At 41.3% G+C, this 17,385-nt stretch overlaps 1 protein-coding gene across 5 annotated transcripts in view; it reads right to left on the bottom strand.

Moving 5' to 3' along the window:
• Positions 1-17,385, bottom strand: part of LOC118893416 (synuclein alpha interacting protein) — a 149,394-nt gene that overhangs the window by 52,762 nt on the left and 79,247 nt on the right. For all 5 annotated transcript variants that reach the window (XM_036848947.1, XM_036848948.1, XM_036848946.1 and 2 more), the window contains exon 3: positions 8,141-8,213. In XM_036848947.1, the coding sequence (XP_036704842.1) occupies positions 8,141-8,213 (73 nt within the window). The remainder of the gene's footprint in view (positions 1-8,140; positions 8,214-17,385) is intronic.

The following is a 17,385-nucleotide window of genomic DNA, read 5'->3' as shown; positions in this document are numbered from 1 at the left end:
GAGCACAGAGTGACATGATACCTCATCAGGGACGATGGATTAGCACCAAAGGTGGCCTAAGTCAGCGCTTCTCAAACTCGAATATACACAAATGAGTCACCTGGAGAGCTTGTCAAGATACAGATTCTGATGCTGGAGTCTGGAGTAAGGCCTCGGGGTCTGCATTTCTAACAGGCTTCCCCGTGATGCTGGTGGCGCTGGTTCCGGTCTTGGAGTGCACTTGTGAGATGCAAGGGCCCGAGCAATCGATGCCACAGAAGGGTCTGGACTTTTGGAGATGATTCTTTACTCTCTCCGAGGATCCTTCAACTATGAGATTCTAGGATTCTGTTTCTATTACTTGAGTTTTTTAGTGATTTTTTTTTTTTAGGGGAAGAGTCAGGGCAAAGAAGGTATGTGGACAAAGCACGCTCATTTTAAATGGGAAGAAATTGCCCACTGGGAGACAAAAGAAAAAGGATACACTTTCAGCAGGAAGTGGGATGCTCTCAGAGACTCTATGAAGATCCCAAACTAGTAACAACCCTCCCTCTCCCCGGTCTTACTGTTGCCTTGATTGGGAACATGGGGCAGGGAAAACCGCTTCTCCCTAACGACAGGATTGACTTCTGAGAAGGAAGTCACTGCAGGGCCACACAAGGTGAAAGGCACTTTGCTTCCGTACCGGTTTTTCCTTGTCCCTGTGCTTCATTTCTTCCCCTTCCTGCCTCCACGATGCTTTTCTCTCTACTTCTGAGTTCTCATCCTTCCTTACTGCCGATTCCCTTGAACTCATTTCTACCAAGAGGTTTCCCCACCAGTTTTGAGGGGGGGAGGTATGCTTCTTAGAGTCCAATAAAACCAAAGCATGGGAAAGGAGACTGGGTCTCTTCCCCAGAGTTTTCTCTCCCTCTAGTACTGCCTCGTTCCTGACTTTGTTAACTCCACAACCTTCCAGAAAGTCAGGGAGCTAGGGGACTTATATCTATGATTAAACAAAGAGAAGAAATGCTCAAGGAGAGAAGAGGGGACAAAGATGCACTGTATTTAAGCTCTGCCGCTGCCAGCCCTTTACATTATTTTTGACACTACTAGAGTTTTATTTTTAATTTTTCTATCACTCCCTGCTCCTATCTTTCCCCGCATTGACTTCATATCCTTTCTTTCAGAGACATTAGCAAAGTGTTAATGGATTAAAAGCAGACAGAGGGGGCGGCTCTGCTTTCCTAAGTTCTGTCGTTCATTCAAAGTGTTGGCCATAAACATTCTGCAACGGCAGAAAAAAGCAGTGGATAAAATTGCCCTTATGAAAATGAAAAATAGAACTACCCTACGACCCAGCAATCCCACTACTGGGCATATACCCTGAGAAAACCATAATTCAAAAAGAGTCATGTACCACAATGTTCATTGCAGCTCTATTTACAATAGCCAGGACATGGAAGCAACCTAAGTGTCCATCGACAGACGAATGGATAAAGATGATGTGGCACATATACACAATGGAATATTACTCAGCCATAAAAAGAAACGAAATTGAGTTATTTGTAGTGAGGCGGATGGACCTAGAATCTGTCATACAGAGTGAAGTAAGTCAGAAAGAGAAAAACAAATATCATATGCTAACACATATATATGGAATCTAAAAAAAAAAATGGTTATGAAGAACCTATGGGCAGGATAGGAATAAAGACGCAGATGTAGAGAATGGACTTGAGGACATGGGGAGGGGGAAGGGTAAGTGGGGACAAAGTGAGATAGTGGCATGGACTTATATATACTATCAAATGTAAAATAGATAGCTAGTGGGAAGCAGCCGCATAGCACAGGGAGATCAGCTCAGTGCTTTGTGACCACCTAGAGGGGTGGGATAGGGTGGGTGAGAGGGAGACGCAAGAGGGAGGAGATACAGGGATATATGTATATGTATAGCTGATTCACTTTGTTATACAGCAGAAACTAACACACCATTGTAAAGCAATTATACTCCAATAAAGATGTTTAAAAAAAATTTGCCCTTATGTTATGATGACAACCATACAAAAAATATGCCTCATGAAAAAAATACTAGAAAGAAATACAGCAATTTTGTTTTGGTAGCGTGGTTAATTGTAGTTTTTACTTACCATTTAAAAAAAATGAATTATGTCACCTTTATAATTATAATTTTGTTAAAGAAAAAGCAAAAATAATTATTTGACTAACATTCTCATCTACATGCTTTACAGTATGTAAATTTTTACTGTAGTTAAATAGATTTTTGTCATAAATGTTAGATTCTTTGCTGCATCAGGGTGAAGTGTTCATTTTCTTGATTGAGATCTTAGCAAATGTGTTTCCCGAATCTTTAAGTCCATTTTATATTAGATCATGTGAAATGGATTAGTCAGCAGGCTTTTCAATTTAAACTGCTATACCAACTTTCATGCTTTTAGCATGAAACCTTAATAAAATTGAAAGCAGGAGGTTTGTATATTTAACATCATCAGCTATGTCACAGCAGCGTCAAGAGGATAAATTTCATGTCAATGTATTATTTTCGGTGTTGGCCAAAATCCCTGAAAATCTTAGAAAACCATACATTTTCAGGGTTTATCACAAAATTTGCAGGCACAGGGCTAAAAATATAGCAAATCTGCAATGTTTCTAAATATACATCCAAAACAGCTTTTACCAGATACTGAGTTTAAAAAGTATGATTTTCCTTTACTCACTGTCAGACAAGTGATCTTCTCTACTATTTAGGTATTGAAAACCCTTCCGGATCTCTTCTCGAACACACCCCAGGGCCATTTATTACTGTTACATAACCAAGTTTCCCAACCTCAACACATCTAAGTTCTCAGATGCAAAGCTGCATTAACATTTATATGCCTTCTTTCATAAGAAAATTATACAATGAGCTGAGCAGATACATATTTTGAAAGAATCACAAGACATTTAAAGCACCATAAATTGAAACAACTGTGTATTTGAATGTCCAATTAATTAAAAGAAGCTCGAAGTCAATGAAATTGAATATGTTTGATTTGAATACCATATGTCGATTTAGTATTAGTCCTCATACGTATTTAGTCCTCATACGGAGAAAATATAGAGCAGAGTTAACACGCCCTGCCTCGTGCTGTCCTCCTTTCCTACATGAGGAGCAGGGATTAAGCAGAGGAAACACGCCAACAATTCATAAATAGCTCCCTTTTAGAGGTGCAAGTTTTTCACCCGTAACTTCCCTAATGCTAATCCTTGCCCCACTCCACTAGCCGCGCGTGGTTCCTCAGACTACAACTGCTCTTCAGTTGCTCAACTTCATAGGGACTCTGTGGTCAGCAGAACTGGTTTCAAATGCAGAACTCTGGACAAATTATTTGCCTTCTGTGGGCCTCAGTTTCCTCATCCATAAAATGGGTATAATAATGGTCCTCCCTCAGAGAATTATTTTGAGGACAAATAAGCTGTGCACAGAAGACCTGGCCTAATGCCTGGTACGCTGAGCACCTAAGAAATAACTGGGAGATCTCAGTAGCACCTGTGCAGCTCTAAGCACCAGCAAAGTTTGTTCTCAAGCCTCTAATTCCTAGTTCTTCCCCTCTCTCCTGCCTTCCTATGGTATCTGCAAATCCTTCACACTTCTTTTCAAAACTTCTTTTTCTCACAAAAATTCAGTTTAGGCATAGTGTAGTGTAACTGATGGAAAAGAGTTTAAAATACTATCCTTGTCAGGGGAAATACAGATTTTAACAGGAATCCGTGCTTTCGGCTAAAGGAAGGGCACTCCCAGGGCAGACTTGTGGGCGTTGGTGAGCGAGTGGAAGGTGCAGGAATGCTGCCCCAGGCCTGTGACAAAACACCCTGCCATCTGCCTATCTCAGAGCCCACTGTGGAGCTGACCCAGGGACCAGGGATGAAGTGGGTGAGCCCTGGGCTCTATGTCTCATAGAGAGGCTCCCAAGGGCCAACAACTGGGCTCATTTGCACTCCTGTTCCTCTCAGAACACTTTAAAAATAACAGGCAGGAAGGGGAGGCACCAGTCTTGTCTTTGTAGCCCAGGAGCGAAGGCAGGAAAGGTGTGTGGTAAGTCCTGAGGTTGATCTGTGTGGTTGGTTGACAGGTTCTGATCAGACCATACGGGGAGCAACCTTGGGTGGAGTTCTGGGTGCGCCACTTTTAAGAGGGATGCTGGTAAATGCAACAGCCGCAAGAAAGCAAGAAGCATGAGCAGGATACACTCAAAACTGTGGAGGGGAATTTTAGTTTGGAGAAGACAAAACCAAGGGTGACTGCCATCTCCAAACACTCAGTGGCACCCTTGCCCAGGAGGAACTCTCCTTCTCTAAGGTTCCCTAGGAAAAAGCCAGGTGTAAGGGATGGACATCTGAGGGACACTGATTTTGGCTGAACAAAAATTAACCTTTATGAATAGGCAGCTTTGTGAGACTGTGAGCTCCCTGTCACTCACGTGATGAAGTACAGGCTGATGACCCCATCAGGATAATAAGAGTCACTCCAAGATCTGATGGACTTTGGACTACATTGTTATTATTATTGGCCTTTAAAAATTCACTTATAATTAAAACATTTTCATTTAAATTTATAGAATAGTTGAAAGAATAAGAACAGTACAAAGAACACCTGTATACCCTTTACCCACATCCATCCCCTGTCAACACCGTACCCTTCTGCTTTTATTATTTGCACTTTCTCACTTTCTCTCCCTCTTAAACTAGAGGGAGAGAAACTGTGGAGGGAAATTTTAGTTTGGAGAAGAGTTTAGTTTTTAGGGTCCCTTCTTCTACTGAGAGTTATGATTTTCGGCTTCTTTCCAGGTAATAAATAGCATTTTAGAAAAATTGGGATCCTGCTGTCAGCGCTCTTCACAGAACTTAGCGTAAAATCTGAACTCTGCGTACCATGACCCTCAGGGCCCTGTAGAGTCTGACCCTGACCGGCTCCCTGGTCTCATCCGCATTTTGATTGCCCCATGCAGCCACATTGGTTTTCCTTTTCTTCCTCATCCATGCTAAGCTCATTTCTGACTCAGGGGCGCTGCGCTCGCTAGTTCCTCTGCCTTCACTGTTCTTCACTGGCTTTCCCATGGCTGGGCCCTAAGAACGCTCCCTGATCCCCCAAACCCCCCTCCCTCCCCAGCCACTGTAAGTTACTCTATCACATGCCTCATGTCACCTCTTATCACTACCTGGAAAAATCTGGTTTATGTCTTCATTTGCCTGCCTTTTGTCTGTCACCTCGCAGAATGTAAGTGCTGTGAGAACAGGGCCTTGTCTACCCCTTGCTTGTTACCCTGTCTTCAGTGCATAGGACAGAAAACACAAAAGTTATTTGAGGAATGAATAAATAAAAGAACAACTGGGTCCAAGAACATCTATCTAGTCAAAGACCTGTTAGTACAGGATGGGTGTTGACATTTGACAACCTACACAAAACAGAAAGTGCCTAACAAACTTTAGAAAGGTAAAGAGACACATCTTTATCCGGTAGAGTATGTTCTAAGTCACAGGAGGTTTAGGGAAAAGTTCCCCCAGAGGGTGTCCCATCCAGAAGAAGATGTGGACCCTTCTCAGAAGCCAATGTGTCTTCTGCCGCCATCTGTTCGAAAAGACTACCATAAAGATGGAAATTGTGCAAGTGCTCCTGGAGCAAACTCCTCCTAGGTTGTTGAAACAGGAAAGACTAAGGAGATGTGTTGGGGGTGGAGGGTTATTTCCACATCTGCATGCCCATGACACTAACTGAGATTGCCTCAGTTCTTTCAGAAATGGAGGGTGAAAACTTTACTATGTTGAGATTTCTTTCGAAGCAGCTCACAGATAATTCTACAGCAGTGCTTTGGAGAGATTGATTTTTCATGTGTTTCTTTTTCTAGGATCCCTCTTGCTCTATTAGAAAGTGGTTTACCAGCCTCCAAATGGTCCATCAAATTGGAGGTGTACATGGGATTCCATTAAAGAGGCCTGAGTCTTTCCCTCATATATCCATTTCCTGTCAGGTCTAATTATTGGTGATTACCTCGAACACTGGATATTTGCTCTGGGTGAGTTTAAAGGTTTCTGAACTTGAAATTGGCCTCCTTCTCAACCACAGAAGGAATGTCTAACATCACCTACTGTGGAAGTGACTACAAGTCACAAGACCTGGAGAAAATGGAATAAACCAGCCCCAGGAAAATTCTTTTTAAAAGCTTCGGTTAATTCACTTAACTTGGTAAGCAAGAGAAGCTATTTAACAGAGAAAAGAAATTTTCCACTTCATCAGTGAGGGAAAATGCTAGCTTTTAAAGTTTTAAAAGGAAAATATCTTAAAATTAAATTACTATCCCTAAGTCTAGCTATATGACAGTATATGTAATGGATAAGACAACAGACTCCAGAGGCAAACTTCCTGGGGTTTGGATCCCAGCTCTGTAACGCAACTGCTGTGTGACTCTGGGCGAGATAATTTACTTCTCTGCTCTGTGCCTCAGTTTGCCCATCTATATAATATAAACATCTTAATAGTACAATATACTTAGCTCACAAGGATTTTAGGATTAATTGAGTTAATACGAGTAAAGGGCTTCCAGCAATACCTAGCACATTAAGCACTACTGAAGTGTTTGCTATTATGTCTTCTCTCTTGCCCCATCTCCAATTAAAAAAAAAAAAAAGAAGAAAGAAAATCTTGTAACTACAAAGTACATTCAGATACATCACCTAATTTTGATCCTAACAGTAGCCTGGCAACATTGGCAGAACAAGTTTCTTTTTTATTTTATAGATAATGAGTCACAGGCTCAGGGTCGTATAACTGATAGATGTCTGAATGTTGACTCAGACGGAGGTCTTCGGACTCTGAGGCCGAGGGCCCGTCCACTGCGTCTGCTGCCCTTGTCACTGATCACAGAGGTTTAACTTTGAACCTGGTGATGCCTTTTAAGGAGGCACATCCTGATAAGCCTTATGGCCAAAGCCTCTGTTAACCCCATAGATACTTGAGTGCATTTGAAATAAGAAAAATTTTTTTTAAATGGAGGTAAATGAAAACTTTTATTTGAACTTCAAACTATCTTCTATGATGTTTCTGACCCAAACATTGAAGCATTACTTTCACTCATACAAAAAAACAAAAACAAAAACAAAACAAAGATAAACAAACCTAGATAGACTAATTATTTTCCCCATCTCATCTAAACAAAATGTTGAAAGAAAACAAATGGCCCAAGAGAAAAGTAAATTAGCTTTGCACAGTCCTTTCAGTTCAAAAGGCCTAGAGTTCTAGCAGCTGCATAGGTAAGGACGATCTATTTATTTTCAAACACGATACACATAATTCTAGGGTTATCTTAAGTCTTCCATCATCCGTGGTTCTCAGGATTCTAGTTACTATCAGAGGTCCAGCTTTGGCAAGGTTAATGGTGATGCCTTAAAGTAATTACTTGGAAAAATAATAAACATCATTTCACAGTTTAATGCTATGGTATCATTCCCATCAATATCCTTTTTTATTTTCATTTTTGCCCATCACAGAGAGAAAAGTAGAGAGGCTTAATTTGATTTACAGAGGGAAAAACAACCCTGAATGTACTTTTTTTGTCAAGGGTCGGGGGTGTGCAGGGAGAAAAGGTCAGCCAGCTGGTTTTCATCTATATGCCATAATTCTCTGTTTAGTTTACACTATTAAACTCCAAAGCTTTGCTTTAATCTTAACTGTTACAGTATGCCTTACTGCAGATTCTATCATGTCGCATCCCTGATAGGGTTTCAGACTTTGGCAAAGCACCATCCCCCAAGCTGGTCCTTGCCATATGGGTAGTAAATGCATCCAACATTTTTTCATTGGCGCCTGCATCATTATGTTTTGTCACCAATGGTTTCTCGGGTTTGCAGTAAATTGCTGCATATACTGTGGTTTGGAGCTGCCGCGATGATCGCCTACATTTATTTGTATACAGCTGAGTCCTCATTAGGGCCTCCCTGTCCGGTTAGTCTTTGGAGGATGACCTAACATCTGTTTGTTGAGGGTCGGGGGTAAGTGGAGAAGCCATAAATGAAAAAGAAAACAGAAAGCAGCAGCAACCAATGTGAGGGGGAAGGGATGCCAGGAGGAGTCCCCCCCCACACACTCTAAAAGGCAGGATAAGGAGAAGAGGTGGGGAGCAAAGCTTACCTGATCTGTCTTCGTTTTGCGAATCACATCTTCGGCACAGTTCCGGGATGGTCTTGAGTGACGTGACTGAATACTGAATGGGAAGCCAGAGGAGGAAAAAGTGTAAAGTAGCAATTTAAAATAAGAGCATTACATTCACTCAGTTGGCCAGAAAATCAAAACACAAGAAGTGATACTTGAGTACAACATATATCTCTAGAAAGTCTGTCTAATTTTACCCTAAATGGGCTGCCTGGTGATCTGGCAGCATCCCAGACTCTACCTATAAGCATGTAAGTAGATGCAGATTAAAAAGAGGGCTGGACAGTCCTTTAACAAATAAGGTGGGGTGTATCCAGCAGACATTCTATCCCTTCTGCTACTTGTAGAAGATGGAAGGATTTTCTGTCCTTGACATTTTCCAGAAGATGGCCATAATATTTGCATTCTGAATCCTAAGAGTGAATCTATGTGTGGGAAAAAAAAAAAAAAAAAAAGCCAAGAGGAGGAGCACACAGCTTCCTGCAGCACCCAGGGCAGCCAGGAGCTATATCTCCTGGACTACAGAAATGTCCCTAATGTTGCTACTTGCCACAAATTTTACTGTAATCTCCATGGGAAATACCAGGATAATGCTATGAAAAGTGAGAAGAGCATAGTTCTGTGTTTGAAAGCTCATCTGTTTCATGGATAGATTAGTCTGAACTGAAAGAAGCCACCTTGCAGGCTCAGTCCCAGCACCAACTCAGGGGCCGGCCATCAGGATAACAAATTGTGACACAAAGGGGCATAAAATCAGCAGAGCGACAACAAATGTGAAATCAATAGCTATGATGTATGGGGCCGAAGTTTGATCCCAATCAAGCTTTCTTTGGAGAAGGGTGTTTTAAAACAAAATAAATAGGATGAACTCTGTCTTTAATCAAAGGCCAAGTCAGGTCCTGTCTTCAATCATACTTTAATTCATAAAATACAGCTTTCTAAAAATAGTTTGCTCTGTACCTTTATGGAACAATGCTCTTATGTAAATGAGCATGGATTCTGAATGACTTCACTGTTACAAAACTGGAAGGGGGATTGAGAAAAAACATTTAATCTAAAAGAAAAATGATCATGGGAAACTCATTAGGATTATTCTAGCATTACAAGTGAGGAATGTGTAATTAGGACACATTTATCAATACGAAGGTGCTTTAGTTAGCTTGATGTTGAGAGATGAAGCGAAGTGTCTACATCGAGACCGCCCCACACGCCCCACCCCTGTGCTTTCCACCCAGCATCAGGACAGCAAGACAGAGGGAGGCGCAGTGGGAGCTACTGTCAGTTCGCCAATTGCACGTCACAAACAAATTAAATTTCCAGTACTTCCAAGTCACAAATGAAATCTCAGATGACTAATTAGAGAATTTACTCTTACCTGTCTGATGCAGTAACATCCTGTTTATGTCAGCCATTCCTCAGAGACTACAGGTGCTTTAGCAAACCCATTCACATACTCGAGGGCGGGAGGACTGCCTCTTAAGCCAAAAATGAACTCCAGGGATTTTATTCCCCTTTTATATTATGCTCTTTGGGAGTGGGGGCTGGTAACATAGGTATAGAAGGCAGTTTTCTTGTTCCTAATAAGTTACCTTATGTTTCTGGCCAAGTACAAACTCTCTAAGGAAATCTGGTAGCTTCTTGAGACCAGCTGGTACAGGTTAAATAATTACACAGTTTGTAATTCAATTAAAATTGGGCCTTTTGTTTTGGTTGCCATGTGCCCCATGAAAGCACCCTTTGGCAAAGTCTTACCCTCGTTCCTTTTGTTTTTTCCTTTTCTTCCAAGGCAAAATTTTAGAAAGAGGAAATTTCAGATTGATTGTGCTTTTAAATATAGTTAATGATAAGTTCAATAAGTTGCTCAGCGGGCTTCATGATATGTATTTGACTAAACCGGGTATGCTGCTATCTGCATTTCCAGCCACGTGTATCCTGTCACCTCCCACCCCAAAGTCAGACATGTCACAATCTACAATTTATTAGCTGCACCTTCAGCTCCTCCAATGTGACCTCCAAGGTCCACAGTATGCAATCACTTTTAATTTGATGAGGTTTAAATTTGAACAACCCAGGCTGCCTGGCTGGTGTAGGGACTGAGCTCCAGGCAGAGACTTGCCTGGCTGAGCCCCATCCACTGCCTCAACCTGCATCACACCTGGCAGCTCTGCCTCTTGATCCATGGTCACACAGGAAGCCACTTTTGTGCGGGCATTCATGTTAATAATTTGGGAATAAAGCCATTGAAGAAAAAGTCAGGTGCTGCTCCCGGTCAGGGAAATAAAAAGTATAATAATCTAAGAAAAAGATGATGTGTAGGCCAGAAAATCAAAGTTTTGGATAACTGCAAGGGTATATGGAATGTCAAATTCAGCAATGACTCCAGTCTACACTGTGAACAAATCTACCATTCTTTACAAGGACACACAAGGAAAAAAATCAATTTGTAGATTTCTTTCAGCAAGTACACTGCTCTTTGCGTAGAAGATAAAGCTTAAGAGAGTGCTGTATAGATGGTTAAGTTGTGATATGAAGCGATACAGTGGAAACACACAATTCACAAAACGAACACGCAAAAAAATTTTCATATCTGCAAATCTGGGAATAAGCAAATGACCCAGGAAGTCTCTTTCACAAGTGCATTGTGATACCATCTGGGAGCTGAAAGGGAAGACTTCCCAGGCTTTCATTCCAGTTCACAGGACAGATGGCCTTTGATAAGGAGCTGTTAGGTCTCCAGCCCACCGCATTCTCAGGACAATGGCCAGCTCCCAGGGTAGCAACTACTGTTATTTTGGCCCTAACAGAACCAAAGACCCATGTACCTTCCCTGTCTCTTGAGCCTTTATATTCTGTTCCCTTGATTCCTATTATCCTTGGGTGATAAGAGAGGAGAGGGGCTTGCAGATGGCTGAGAAGTATTATATTTCCTACCTCTATGTTGCTCTCTAATTTATTTTTTTTCTAAACATCTTTCAGTGGAAACACCCTTTTTGATCCAAACTTCTTTTCCACTCCACCATCATGCCTCAAGAAAAGCCCCTGCCAAAGGTTGAACATTTGTCTCCGCTTCTTCAATGTCCCTGTGCATTCAAAGTTCAGTTCCCCTTCAGTTCCTTTACTCCGGGGGCCTCCTTGCCTGCAGTGCCTTCCTCTGGCCAGGCAAATGCCACTGCTCTGCAAGGCCAGCTTGAGTTCTGCATTTTCTGTGAAACCCTGGCTGATTGCTTCAGCCCTTACTGACTTCTTTTTTTTTTTAAATTAATTAATCAAATTTTTAATTGAAGTATAGTTGATTTACAATGTTGTGTTAATTACTGCTTACAGCAAAGTGACTCAGTTATACACACACACACACATTCTTTTTCATATTCCTTTTTTTTTTTTTTTTTAGAGAAAAGAAATTTATTCCCTCACAATTCTGGAGGCTAGAACTCCAAAGTCAAAGTGTCTTTAGGGCCATTCTCCCTCTGAGGGCACTAGGGAAGAAGGTTTCCTTGCCTCTTCTAGCTTTGGGTGGTTGTCAGCAATCCTTGGTTTTCCTTGACTTGTAGACACACCAGTCCAATCTCTGCCTCTGTCATCACATGGCATTCTCCCTGGGTATCTGTGTCTAAATTTCCTCTTTTTTTTTTTTTTAATTGGAGTATAGTTGCTTAAGATGTTGTGTTAGTTTTTGCTGTGCAGCAAAGTGAATCGCCACACATATACATATATCCCCTCTTCCTTGGATTTCCTTCCCATTTAGGTCACCACAGAGCATTGAGTAGAGTTCCCTGTGCTATCATATTCTTTTCCATTATGGTTTATCACAGGATATTGAATACAGTTCCCTGTGCTGTACAGTAGGACCTTGTTGTTTATCCATTCTCTATACACCAGTTTGCATCTGCTAACCCCAAACTCCCACTCCCTCCCTCTCCCGCCCCCCATCCCCTTGGCAACCACCAGTCTGTTCCCTAGGTCCATGATTCTGTTTCTATTTCATAGATAGGTTCATTTGTGTCACATTTCAGATGGATGCAACTAGAGATTATCATGCTAAGTGAAGTTAAGTCAGAAAGAGAAAGACTCTTTTCTGCCCTTGATAAAAAAGCACCTTGCCTTGTGAAAGACAAGGCAAGGTGTTGTTCCCTTGGGCTGTGCTGTTGTTCCCTTGGGCTGTGCTGGCTCCCACAAGTGTCTAAGGGAAAGGATGATATCCTTGACTTGTACATATGCATGGCACACAATGACTTATTAACTATTCGACTGAAATACTAAGCTGTACACACATTTGATTAATCCCTGGGCATAATATTATAGACGGTCAAAGGAGTTCTTTCATATTTAGGTCGTAAGTGGCAATTTCTTCCATGCTTCCATACTTGCTCTAAAATTAATTAGCTTTCTAAAATGCAAATTTGACTAGGGTGCTTCTCTATTTCGGATCTTTCAGTGGCTCTGCACTGCCTATAGGAGAAAGGCCACATGCCTTAGCATGGCACATGCAGCCCTCCACCAGCTCAGACATCTCTCCCCACGGTCCTCTTCTCCTTTTTTTTTTTTGGAATCTGCTGTTCTTCATCTATTTAAACATCTTTATCCAAGTATAATTGATAAACTTTAAAGAAACTTCACATATTTAAAGTGTACAGTTTAATGTGTCAGCATATGTATACACCTATAAAATTATCACAATCAATATAATGAACCTATCTATCAATTCCAACAATTTCCTTGTGCTTCCTTGTAATTCCTCTTCTCTACTTCTCCATGACATTTTTCCATCCTCAGGCTGCTTTAGTAACAGTAAATTTCTTGTGGCTCCCCCACTGTATCTTCTCTGAGCCTCCCGGATGGAGCTTATCTCAGCTTCCAAAGTATGGTGTCCAGACCAGTGGCATTAACACCATCTAAGAACTTTGTTAGGAATTCACATTCTTGGGCAACTTTAAGGGCAGGGCCCGGCAATCTGTGTTTTCACACACCGTTCAGGTGATTCTGATGCATAACGAAGTTCAAGAACCACTGCTCTTTATTTCCTTATCTTGGGCATATGTCCATTAAAGAATCCATCATGTGACATTTCATCTATATGTTTACCTAATTTCTTCCTCTGCTTCCTGAGGGTGTGGACAATATTTTAGTTACCAAAGAAACTAGGTACTTGTTGAACTGAATGAAATGAATTCTCCTATGTAGCCCATGATTTGGGTGGCAATAATAATACTAATAATGGTAGTACTTAATATTTATAAAGCACTAATCTTCTTAGAAAATCCCATAACTACCAGTCTAGCAATGTAATCACGCTATATTTAAAAGAATAAACACTTCTCATATATTAACAGCATGAATGCTGGCTGATGCCTTAGCTTTTTGTATAAAGACAATGGATTTGGAGCCAGAAGCTCTGGATTCGAGTCCTACTTCTGACATTTATTAACTCTGTAGTTCTGGACAAATAAATCATTTCCTATCTTTGGGGCTCAGTTTCTTTATCTAGAAAACACAGATAATCATAAGAGATAATGTAAGTGAAGTCAATTTGCAAGCTGTAAAACGATGTTAAATGTTCTGGTCTCTTCTCTCTAACTCATTTTTCATGTGTGTTTCTCATCTTCGTGCCTCTCATGATTTGCAGCTCAGTATATCAAGATGTGAGAACTGATGAAGCAGGAAGAGGGGAGCCAGGTTCGGACTGGAAAGGAAAAAAGGAAGGACAGCCAGCCTGTCTCAGCACCTTATTTGGCTTCTTTGGTCTTTCCTCATCCAAGAGAACCCACGGCCAAGAACAGACATTGAAACTTAGCTTCACAAGCTACACAGAGTTGCTATGACGTAAGACAGTCCTACATGTCCCAGCTTACATCAATGTTGTCACTCTGCCATGCAAAATAGTTTGAACATGCGTGGGATTCATAATAACAGACTGTGATTTCTACATTGGGCTTTGGGGATCTCTGACCACCCTACATACTATTCGGGACTGAAAAGCTTTGGCCCTTGCACCTGAGAAGTGCAGCCAGTTGGGTGAACAAGCAGGCATTACTCAAATGGTCATGAGCCACAGAAAATGAAAGAACTAAAATCCCAACACCTTTTCAAGCTAGAGACTTGAGTTTTAAACAACTAAGGTCGCATTAAGTTTTCAAAAGAAACAATTAGGCCAGTCAACCAAACAACTACACTAAAATTCATGGTTTCTCACGTAGCTTTCCAAAATTCAAGCAGGCCTCTCCACGTCACACAATAAAATGACAGAAATGTGTACATGCAAAGCTGGTAGTGAAAGCAAAGACACGCAGCTGAGGTGAGTTTTTCAGAAGCACAATGTTTTCCTAAAATTGTGACCTCCTCTCCAGTGGCCTGACCTCCCAATTCAGGAAGGGGTGTCCTGACTTCGTGCCCTCCCTAACAGATCAGGCTCTTTTCCCTTCTCTGAGGATGTGGTACCCACAGTGCAAGCCTTCATCCCACTAGCCCGCTGCTTGCCCTCAGATCTCCTCTCCCATCTCAGACTCATGCTCTGCCATCGTCCCCTCTTCTTCTCTTCAGCTACTCTCTCAACTGCAGCTCTCTCCTCTGATCCCATAAAATTAAAGAAGCACCCCTGCCACCTCAAGACACGCTGCCTCCTCAGTTGGCCATGGGTGGAGTTTCCTGCTCTTGGGTTCACAGCCATCTGTTTTGAAAGAACTGCCTTGCTTCTTGTCTCCACTTCCTCACCTCTGCATTCACTCCTCCAGCCACGACGACCCGCTATCTGTGCTATCACCCACAGGCATTGCTCTTATTATGGCCACCAAAGAGTTTTAACTGGAAAATCCAGTGGCACTTTTCAAACCCTTCTCTTTCTAATGACCTATCTCCCACTCTGGACCACTTCCTTTTTTAAATTCTTTAAATCATCCCTCCCCCTCTTTTTAATCTCCCTTAGTTTTCCTCCTGTATCTTTGAAAACTCCTTTCCAGTCTCTTTTGTAGAAGCCTCTTTTTCCTCCCACCTCATAGGACATACATCTGCACAGTTCCTTCCCTGGAACATTCTTCCCTTTCCACATTCCATGCTTCACAGGTGACCTTACGGACTCCCACAGTTTCAACCGCCACCTCTACATAGTACAGATATTGGTGATCTACATGTTCATATAAGTATCCCAGTCTGATTTAAATATATTTCTTTCCACCATTCAGGCTCTATTAAAGAAAATTATTATGAATAATCCTCTTTTCAAATGCATTTGATTTTTGCTCTTGTTCCTTGTTTTTATCCTATGTTCCAAGAGGTACTTAAAAAATTAATAATCATCAAATTCTTTTATGCTAAAACATTGCTTGTGGTTGGTATTTGGGAAAATTCAGTAATTCGTTCTGACCATATTGAGAGTATGCCAGGAATGACTCTATTGTAATGCTAATATGCGTAATCAGGCAAAAGATTCAGATCCACATTGGTGAAGGTGATGAGAGCACAGTATTGAATGATCCCCACCTGCTGTGAAAAGTGGTCATGGATGGGAAAAGACAGGGGTGAATGAGTGTGGCCACAGGTGACCAAGGGACTGGGCAGAAGTCATTTTCAACACAGTGGTTACATACATGGATTCTAGAGCTAGACTGCACGTTATAGCCTGGCTTCACCATTTTCTAGCTAATTAAACTTAGTTACTCCATCTCTGTCTATCATCAGTTTCTTCATCTGTAAACAGGTACTCATGGTATCTACATCAGAATGTGGCTGTGAAGATTATGAGCTAATAATGTAAAACATCAGGAATAGTGTCTGATGCATAGTTATGTGTTCAATAAATGTTAGTTACTATTATCTTTTAATTAAAAAGTATCAAAAATGAGCATTTAGAAATGAAGCCAAAATAATGGTAACTATTGAGGCAAAAATCACAAATTACAAAAGACTTAGAAAAGAAAGTTATCTCACAGTAGGGCAGATGGCTGGCTTTACATCTTGTTTGACCTCAGTGATTGCCTGGTTTTAATTGTGAGCCAATAATTAATCACTACCAAAATATAAAGACGGACTGTCAAAAATGGAGTTTGATATTGTGATTAAATGTAACCTACTACTAAGTTAATCTGGCATTTCATAATATGCTCAATTGTTATCATAGGGTATTGTAAACTCTGTGAGAGCACAGAACAAGTCTGTGTCATTCACGCCAAGCCTAGAACCATGCCTGGTGCACTGTAAATGTTTAATACATGCCTGTTGAGTAGACTGACATAAAATCTAGTTGTTCATAAATGGTAAAATAGTTTGTATAAATAACCTGCATAGTCAATCTAGTAAATGCCATGACTATTGGGCAAGATGAGAAGGTTCAGGGCTATCTGCAGAGTGACAGGACAGCAAATTAAAAAATCCAGCAGCTGCTCATTCTTCTTGGAAATCACTCTGTCCATAAGGTTGCTCTCTACCACCTCAGGTAGAGATATCAGTCAGGTCCAAGATTCAGAGTCTGAGGACCTGGGTTCTAGACCTGGACTCTAACAGCAGTTATGGGACATGAATTTACAATTCATTTTGCCTGGATTAGATTATTCCTAATTCCTTTCCTGGCAGGTATTCAGAAAATGGTAACACATATATAATACTAGAACAAGTGTGAGGTTTTGGATAGCGGGGAGCTGGAGAGGGGACCCATGAGAGGTAATTGAGACTTGAATACAAGATATTGCAAAAAGAACACTGAAAAATGTTGGGTCATTTTGAAAAGCTGATGAAACTAGATCCTACTGAGAAGCACTAAGTTTAAATATAAGTAAGTTTAAAGTAAGCACGGCAGGGCTGATTGACGGGGACAGCGAAGAAGGGATGGAGGCAATCAGAGGCCACCTAAACGTCTTGGTCACATTCTAGGAAGCAAAGAGGAAAGGATAATAGGATCTTAGACAGATTCCTTGCTAGAGAGGAGGGGCAAGCCAGGTTCTCTGCACCTTGAATATCTTTCTAGTCTTTTTCACACCTAAAACTGGAACAAAAGCTGTATTCTTCACCCTCCCTAACTCAGTGCCTAAGTCCACGTGATAAGCCCTACACACCCTTTCTTAAGGTCTCCCACTGCTGTGAAGCAGCTCTTGGACAGAATGTAATGAAATCTGGGAAGTGTTAGTGGAATGTAGTGCACACAAAACAGAGGGGGTCAGGTATTTTAGTGCAAGTGATGCCCAGTCTGTGGGATGGGAAAATGTAACTCACTGAGAGTGAGATTTATTTGCTGTAAG

This window comes from Balaenoptera musculus, chromosome 3 (genome assembly GCF_009873245.2).
Source record: "Balaenoptera musculus isolate JJ_BM4_2016_0621 chromosome 3, mBalMus1.pri.v3, whole genome shotgun sequence".
Classification (NCBI taxonomy): domain Eukaryota; kingdom Metazoa; phylum Chordata; class Mammalia; order Artiodactyla; family Balaenopteridae; genus Balaenoptera; species Balaenoptera musculus.
Note: the sequence above shows the minus strand (reverse complement) of the source record. Positions and strands in the feature narration are given on the sequence as shown.